This window comes from Hakea prostrata, chromosome 5 (genome assembly GCF_041222555.1).
Source record: "Hakea prostrata isolate BN-2017 chromosome 5, UWA_Hpros_2, whole genome shotgun sequence".
NCBI lineage: Eukaryota > Viridiplantae > Streptophyta > Magnoliopsida > Proteales > Proteaceae > Hakea > Hakea prostrata.
This window is the reverse complement of record NC_142604.1, coordinates 19,524,075-19,533,616: the sequence shown is the minus strand read 5'-3', so window position 1 is coordinate 19,533,616 and position 9,542 is coordinate 19,524,075. Positions and strand designations below refer to the sequence as shown.

General features: G+C 35.2%; 1 protein-coding gene across 1 annotated transcript; it reads right to left on the bottom strand.

Annotated features, from left to right (window-relative positions):
* Positions 1-2,182: 2,182 nt before the first annotated feature.
* On the bottom strand, positions 2,183-3,771 carry LOC149015629 (calmodulin-1-like). Its single transcript, XM_089155476.1, has 4 exons — positions 3,506-3,771; positions 2,942-3,099; positions 2,787-2,867; positions 2,183-2,504 (listed from the first exon to the last, which is right to left on the bottom strand). Exons 1-4 carry the CDS (start codon positions 3,579-3,581, stop codon positions 2,370-2,372), a joined length of 450 nt encoding a protein of 149 aa, XP_089011602.1. The 5' UTR covers positions 3,582-3,771; the 3' UTR covers positions 2,183-2,369.
* Positions 3,772-9,542: the final 5,771 nt, after the last annotated feature.

Here is a 9,542-nt window from a genome sequence, read left to right as displayed (position 1 = left end):
CCCAAACCGCACCGTTGACACCCCCTATTACATATGATAAGTATATTTAATTATTCATTGAAATTATCCTTTTTCACTGAGAAATTTTGCATTATCGCCCTACTTAAAAATGTGATAGGTGTTCGGTTGGTAACCTAGGTTTCCAAAGGGTCATTTCTACAAACAATGAATAGAGAACTTTCAATTCATTTTCTGGCCTTGGCTTAGGAATGCATTGCAATCTTGCACCTATAAGGTCATCTCAGTTCCAAGCTCTTACTGTTATGAAGTGGAATCCAATCTTTTGATACTGAGCCAGCATCATTCTGGTGATTTGTTAATGGGTTTTTTCTTTTTTCTTTTTCTTTTTTTCTATGCTACAAGCCTACAACTTCATTCACACTTTACCCCCAAAAAAAAAAAAACTACTTCATTCACAAACTATCAGGTCATACCTGACCCTTGGGAACTTGATATGGGTAAAATCCCAATTAAGCTGAAGTGAATAATAGATGTTGTTTAGGCTTGCAAAATGCCCATGAGAAGTTGCTATTAAAGTCTATGAATGGGAACTTCTGTGGGATAAGAGCACTCAATTGCTGTTGGGCAGGTCATTCTGAAAAAACAAAGTAAATAAAAAATTACTGAGAATCTTTAAAATTTAAGATTAAGCTTTTAATCTCAGCCAATCCTTTGGTACAAAAAAAATGTACTGTTGTGCACAGCGAGAAGATTTTTTCCGCAAAGAGATCATATCAAAATATGTAATTTTCAAATGAAGATCTCAGTCATCTCAGCGTGTATCTTGGCGATTTGTATTCCCATATTAACCGAAGATCTTAACAATCCATAATTCTCATATTGTGTGTGAGAGTCATATATTGTATTTCTTTGTAGACTGTGATATTTTTATATCAGAGATGATGCTAGTGGAACTCATCTTGTTCTAATTTTCTTATTGGTATTCAACATATCTTCTCTATTTTATAACGGTATTGACAATGTTCATTTTTTTTAAGTTAACAAATGCTTTGACACAGTTTTGAGGGGCGTTATTGTTATTTTGATATCAAAACATAACCTCCTATTTTGAAATTATACGAAAACTCCAAATTTTTGCTTCTTTTTTGGTTATAGAAATGTTTTTTTTTTTTCGTATAACCATATATGATTTCAACACCCTAAACATACGAAAACTGAAGAAAAACATTGCCATACACCCCCTAAATAGCTAGAAACAAAGAAACAAAAGAATCTGATTAATATATTTCACAATGATGAAAATCTCAAGAAAGTCAGATGCAAGATTGTCAATTTGCTAAACTAAATAGTAACAATCAGCCTCAATCAGAAGGGAAGAAAGGGACCCTTTGGAGTTCAGCATCTTTGAATTCAAGGTATGTGACTTGATCTCTTGTTGGAGAAAAAAAATAGTATACTATTAAGTTTCATCAGAGATTTATAGTCAGTCTTTGCATCGAAAGTCACGATCAACCACCTTTATCTATCTTTTTATTTCCTGTTCTCTTTCATATTCTCGCTTTCTTTGATCATATCGAATGAGATTTATACAGGCTTTATTTTAATCTGTCACCAAAAAAGAGTATAATCATCAAAATACAAAAACACAGGAGATGATAGTCTTTTTCTTTCCCCCCTTTTGGCTTTGTTTAATAAGATAAGAACAAAGGTGTTTCTGGGTTTCAGATCAAATATTCAAAATAACAATCCACAACGCGGAGATGCATTCCTCAGAAGTTGACAATGAAGACTTCAAATTTCCAGTTTCCACCTTCCATCCACAACGCGGTTTCTACTTTCTACAGATCATAGTTCCTTTCCTACCCTTTCCTTGCTTGCTACACTATTAAAGGCTTAAGATTCATATTTATGTTAACTATAAAATGAGTCTGGGATCTCTGGGACTGTGGGAAGGCAAGAACAAAGCTGTCTTGCAGAAATGGCTCACTGTTTGATGAAAGATCCACTGACACTGTCCATAAAATTTAGAATATACCTGAACTATACAAATCTGTATCAGATGCCAGATACATTAATCACAGAAAAATAAATTAAGGAAAGAAAGTAAACCCCTTGAATCTGAAGAAGGAAAGAATATTTTATATGAAATTACAGAGCAAGACAGCTAGTTGCTGTTACTTAAAACATTTCATGGAAGAAGAAAGGCTGAAGACAGAAGAAGTAAAGAAATGGGTACTTTAATTTTGATAAACTTGCAGGTTACAGCAACATTACACGAAGAGGTTTTGAGTTTTCTAATTTTTCTTCTTCCTAGGAAATAAGAACAAAGAGGAAAACAAACAGAAAGAATAAATTTGAATACACTGAATGATAATTTATTATTTATCTAAAACTTCAAGGTTATTGTGTTAGACGGCCATCATCATCCTCACGAATTCTTCATAATTCACTTGACCATCACCATCCAAATCAGCTTCTTTGATCATCTGTTCTACTTCTTCATCTGTCAGTTTCTCCCCAAGGTTGATCATGACATGCCTCAGCTGTAGAAGAAGATAGGAAGAACTATTAATTAGTCTATCAAAAAAATGGAATCTTTCAAGCCCACTAAGGTTAAAAAATAATAATAATAAACTGTAAGATCACAGCTTTTAGGCTTGTAGCTCTAATAGAATAATGATATACATGAGAAACTGGCTACTTGGTGTTCTGCTTCACATAGAAAATTACATAAACAGGTGTGTGGGTGCAGCATTCTGCAATTTTTGGTCCCCTCTCCCTCTCTTTTTTCAACCTTAATTCCTTTTGGGTAGTGAGTAGCTCACCTCGTGAGCTGATATGTAGCCGTTCTGATCCTTGTCAAAGACTTTAAAGGCTTCTTTAAGTTCTTCCTCTGCATCAGTTTCCTGTAGAAATCACCAGAACACAAATCAGAAATTGAAGAACTTCCTCTGAATCTATTTCTTTAAGTTGTTCATACCTTCATTTTTCTGGCCATGAGACTCAAAAACTCCCCAAATTCTATGGTTCCGTTCCCATCAGCATCCACTTCACTTATCATATCCTGAAGCTCTTCATCTGTTGGGTTTTGATCCAATGACTTGATCACTGTCGCCAATTCTTCTATAGTGATGCAACCTGAGAACAGAACCCATAACTTTCAAGCCATTGCTAATTTAACACAAGAAACCCAAAAACGAAATTCTCAAAATAGAAGCAACGGCAAAACCCCCCATCAATCTTATATTATTTTACTACACTGACCATCAAGCTGCAAACCCCATTAGAACAGACAAAATCAAACACAACATAACTTACGGTCGAAGTTGTTAGGAATATATTCAGAAAATGGCTTCAACCCAAGAAACCCACAAGATTAATAACCAAGAACTCCATATTTACACAAACAGGGGAGAAGGAAGAAAAATTATAAATTTCGATAAATCTTCAGAAATTTACTAAACAAGAAGAACAGTAGTATACTAAAGAAGAAGACTACTAGTTAACGTTCAGACAACAATGATGAGGAGTAGAACACACACACCGTCTCCATCTTTATCAAACAGACAAAAAGCTTCCTGAAACTCGGAGATTTGTTCCTCGGTCAGTATATCTGCCATGATGGATTTGGTTTATGAGTTAAAACACAGAAGATGAAACAAGTGATTGGGTGAGTGAGTGAGTGAGTGACCAACACAAACTCTTGAAGGTGAAGCTAACAAGGAAAGCTCCTTGGAAAGCTCCTTGGAAAGCTGATAAGAGAGGAGTGTATAGGTTCCAATTCCCAACCTTGGTTTGCTCTTTTATGTGGGAAAATCTCGTAAGAGGAGGAGAGCTTTCCCAAAGAAAAAGTTTTCCGCGTATTTCATATTAAATTCTAATTAACAAATTACCGTAACAGTCAAACACAACACAGTACCAAACGAACGTTCAACTTTGGAATTGTACGGACATTTCGACCGACTCAAACGTGCTTAGTGTTGCGCAATTAATGCGCAGCATTGAACTATATATGGTCGAGATTCAAAGTGGTGTTTGAGATTTGATCTCAATCGTATATTTTACTTTTTTTAACTAATAAAACAAAACGACCACAACTTTTGATCATCACCATTCGCAGCTCGGTAATTGCACGGCAGTGAAGCTAAATGCAAGAATAGACTAGTCGATACAAAGAAGACAAAGTTGGCATGGAGTGGAGTCCAATCTATGAAAATAGAAGAACGTAGGGCCAACATAGGCCTCACTTTTGACCAAAGTGGGGCCCACAAGCAAGGTTTGACAAATGAAATGTATATCGGCTCAAGTGCTTCAACTAGTGGCCAATCAGCTTAGGGCAAAGAAGTCCACAGACAACATTTTTTAATATAATGTAAATTAACATAAATAGGAAAAAGGAATTCATGAAATCTATCTAGTTAAGAAAAACAATTTTAGGAATAGTATTTCTACAAACTTATGGGTTGTGTATGGCAATGTTTTTATTTGTTTAAAGAAATAATTTTTCTTGTTTGTATACATTTTCAATGTCTTTTATTATTTCGGTTGTTACAATCATGCATAGTTAAAATAAATAAATAAATAAATTTTTTTGTAACAAAAAAAATAATAGAGAAAAAGTTGAATTTTTAAGATTTCTAAATAAGAGGTTATGTTTTAAGGCTAAAGTGTAGTTGTGAATAGGTTAGTTGAACGGTTTTGAATATTCACCATCAGATTTGTTAAATTTAATATGAATCATCCGATAACATTCCTATTTTTCCTCCCATTATTTACAGGTTTGTTAAGTTTAACCTAATATCACAAGTTGAATTTTTAAGATTTCTAAATAAAATGTTATATTTTAAGGCTAAAGTGTAGCTGAAGGTACGTGTTAATAGGTTAGCTGAACGGTTTTGAATCTCTTGTTTGTATCATTCGAGATGGAATTAGAAACAAGAAAGAGTCCAAATTGATGAACACAAATGAAAGAATTTTCAGAACCGATGGAGATGGAGAGGGAACAGTCTCTTTTTTTTTTTTTTTTTTTTTAATTTAACTAGTGATAAAAGGTTATTTTAATTAACCCATAAATAATAGGAGAATAAATAATTATTTTATAGGACGATTCAGATTTAGTCAATAGATCTAACCGTCGAAATTTGGAATCGTTCAATTAACATATTTACACATCCCTTCAGCTACCGTCTTCCCATGTTTTAATATAAAAAAGACAAGAATGTCAAGTCACCCTTTCAAGAAACCTTTTATTCAAAGTAGGCTCAAAAGTGTGATAAGGTGTCGTCTCTCCCATTGAATTACACTAAAATACATTAACAAGAGCGATACAATACTCGATACAAGACGATACGTCTCTTAAAATCACCTAACCGATATGATACTCGATACCGATACTTTAAACCTTGATTTTAGGCCTCTTAGATAGGTAAGAAAGGGATACATACATGTTCTACAAATACTTCCTTAGCATACCATATCACCCCTTATTATTATTATGGAAGGAAAAGGATAAAATATTTGAAGCATGAGGTATTAGTCTAATTTCTTGATTTATTTTTAAACAAGTGGATATGTGTAAGTCTAGCATTCAAAGGGAAGACCTGGGAAAATGTGTCATGTCATTGTTGAGCTTACCTAGTTATTTTTAACGGAATAGAAAATGAATGCTACATCATAAGTGTTGCGTATAGAACTTCTTCGAGAGCCGGATATTGAGATGACCACCTTAAGTGCTCTCCAACCAAGTTGGAATAACTGAGATGCCTGCACACACAAAGAAAGCAAGAACGGTCCGGCCTAGTTTTGGCCGGGGAACCGCCTCCGACGCTCAAATCAGCCTAGGTAACAATAATGGTTCTTGAAAGAGTTCTCAAGAACGTAATGAGTAAGTACTCAGATGAAAGTTCTCGTTACCTTTCTCCATGTTGGAGGTAGGTTTATATAGAAGTTACCTGGAGGCGGTGATTCCTTAGATTCCGGATCGATAGTTGGGGAGTGAGTGTAGTGGAATAACGGCTACTTCTTTGTCGCACCTGATATCGCCGTTATGCTGACTCACCTCCCCAATTCTCGGAATAGATATGCTGAGTGTTTATGCGTAACTAACCTCTCTTGACTTAGTCAAGAGAATCTTCTGAGAAATGCTAGAGTTGGATATTTTTCCCAAGTGTGACACTTCTTCAACGAATAAATGAACCTGCCCAAGAAGGAGGTGTCTCTCCCGAATGAGGCCCTCGAGACCTTCTTTAGGGAAGAGGTGAGCCATCCCACATGGGAGGTGTCTTTTCCGAATGAAGCCCTCGGGACCTTCTTCAAGGAATAAACCAGATTACAAAAGAGGGAGGCTTATGTCCCGAGTGAGGCACTCGAGACCCTTCAAGAGGGAAGAGAAGCACCAGCCCGAGGGAGGTGCATCTCTCCCGAGGGGGGGGGGCTCTCTCCCGAGTAGGGTCCATCGGGACCTTTTCCCCACAACAATAAGATTGTCTTTAGAGGCATCACAACTGTAGTGGCATTTACCATGAAAATTCAAGATTCCCTGTAACCCTTGAATAATTGATGTTGATAGCTGATTACAAAGAGACAATTGTTAAATGAGGAAGAAGAGCAAAAGAAGAATTTGATCATAAACTTGGAATAAATCTATCTGGTCAAAGAGCCAAGTTGAATCATAAATAAAAATGAAATGAAATATTATCATAAAATAAGTAATATTTTGAAATTCGTACAAAAAAAATTTGGATGCCACTTATACCCATTAAATTATATGAACAAACATTGAGGAAAAGAAAGAAATGATTGCATAATGAAAACTCATTACATTTTGACTTTCTTGTCAACAATTTAAAATTTCTAATGAAGAGGACTTCTTATATGATTGAACGTACCAGTATTTGAACTTGGCCTCTAGAAATTTTAGATTTCAACCATTGAGGCAATCAAAGCTACCGGTAAAGAGGACTTCTTATATATACTAATCATGCAACTTATCTTGAAAAAGAATATTATTAGAAGATAAAAAAAAAAGAAAGATATATAATAAGGACAGATAATACTAAATCTAGTCTGTATGATTCTTCTATCCAATAGTTCTCTTAATCAGTAGCAGAGCCACGTAGGGACCCAGGCCCCCCATTTTTTGAAATTTAAAAATGACTACATATTTTCCTAATTTTTCTCAGTTGAAATGTGAAATACCATTTTTTGGCTCCCTTCCAAAAATTTAAGATAAAATTTTAAGATATAGATGATGGGTACAAATGTCATTTTTAATCATAATCAAATGGTTATCATTAAACCCCTAGTTTTAAGGAATAAAGGGTTAAATTCTACCAAGCGGGGGTTGATCCAAGTGGTAAGCAGCTTGATTCGCTTAAGCAAGGTCCCGGTAACGAATCCTTGTAGATGCAAAAAATTCCGGCTGGGAGACTCACCCACCACAGCCAGGTGTGCGACGAGCGTCGAAACCATCTGTTTTATAGGGATTGGCAAACCAAAAAAAAAAAAAAAAAAAAGGTTAAATTCTAATTAAAAGCTAACTCACAATCCATGAATTTCTCCCTATATTCTCTCTTATATTTTTATTCCTATTTATTCTCTTATGAATCTCTTCCTCTTTTATTCATATTTCTTCTCTTTTTTTTTTTTTCTCATAAGTCTCACAAAATATTGGAGTGGCTAACAGACATTGGAATTTTTCGAAATCTTCTCCACAGTTATCATTATTCACTCTCTCTTTCTCAAATTATTCCTCTCTCTATCTCTCGCACTCACGAATATTCTAGTATTCATTTCATAAAGTATAATTTTATTATTTTATTTAGTTGTTCTTTCTTTCTCCTAAAATCAGCTTTTTTTTAATCCTTAAATTTTTTCCTAATATTTCATTCGTATTAATGGAAATTCAAATCTCGCTTAGAATTTCAGCTTAATTTACCTAAAATTTTATGAGATGTGACCCACATTGGGTCCCGCATTAGCTCAGGTATATTCGCCCCCCCCCCCCCCCCCTCAATGTTCAATCCTGGCTCCGCCCCTGCTCTTAATGAGACTTTACAAGATGACCACGTAGAAAATGGCTTGTGAGATGGTAGCTCCTGCAAGTCTGCAACACATGTTTCATGGTTGGCCGAAATACTGGATTAGCATTCAAGCATGTAAATGTCATTTTCACAATAGACACCATTGCTCGATACACTTGACCCACTGGAGGAGGGAGCCGTTGATCTACAACGTTCTCTAATATCATGATGGTCTTTACAACTGTTGATGATAATGGTTGAGATGAAATGAGCTCACCAGGGTGCCTTCCTATCAATGTTTCTATTATCAACACACCAAAGCTATACACATCAACCTTCTCTATCACTCTCATTATATAAGCACACACTGTATTAAAAAGGGAAAAAGGAAAGTTAGTTAACCTTTGCTTCAGATATTACATAGTTGGTTCCTTGACCATGTAACTAAAACATCAAAACCTAGAATTGTTTGAGCCGTAAACACAACTGTGGTTATTTGAATTCCAGCTTAGGAGGTTTGTGGAACTTACAGGTATTCATTCCTGTGGCAAGTAGATTATGTGAGGTTGAGGCCTATCAGACCCGAAGATCAAGAGTCGAGAGAGGAGAGAGAGGAGAGAGAATAGAATAAGTGGCTAACGGTAAAGTCGAGTTGTAAAAAACTACTTGAATAAAGAATGGTAAATTTTGTATTAAACATATTTATCTACTGATGACATCATCATGTAAGTTCAATCTTTAATAATGCTAAGGATGCGTTTGTAATTGATCTTTACAGTAATAGATAATTTGCTCTTGATTTTCTCTTGATATCTATTGTCTTTATATAATTTGCTCTTGATAAAATGTTCCCAATGGTGAAAGTCTTTTAAGACCATCAGTCTCAATTTTTACTCGTTCTCCTTCATATTCCTTTACTCGAAAACTAGATTTTTCATATTACAAATCCAATTACCAAATTTATGTTATTTTCTTTTGTAGCTTCTCTTGAAATGAACCTTAAACAGTTAAACTTGGAGATTCAACGCATGGCATCTAAATTTTCTCTTCTATGTGAAAAGACACTATAGTCCTCTTATAGACTCTCAAGCAAGGTCCAAAATGTCCCCTACACAAGGTTATCAGTGGCTGGCAAAACCACGGAAACCCCGAAATATTGACGACATCTAAATGGAGTTCGCTGGCTTTTGCGAGTATGACCATGTGAGCGTGAGAAGCTAAAAGAGAAGACGGAGAGTGAGAGATTCCCGATAATTCTACAAACCTAACCTTAAACGTAAATTCATAATCTGCAATTCTACAAAATCCAAAATGGTTCAATCTTTTCTTCCCTTCGATGATCCAACAATCTGAAGATCTAAACAGTCGGATCTCGATATTTCCGACGATTCATCCCTGTAAAAGTATCTCCATAGAAACCCTCTTTTGTGATCTTCTTTCTCTCTCCAACACACAAGAGAAGCGATTCGTCAAATTTGGACTTTTAAACATTCGATATTTTAGGATTTTTTGCGATATTTTGAGGTTATCGACAATATATCAACTTTTCTGCAATATATC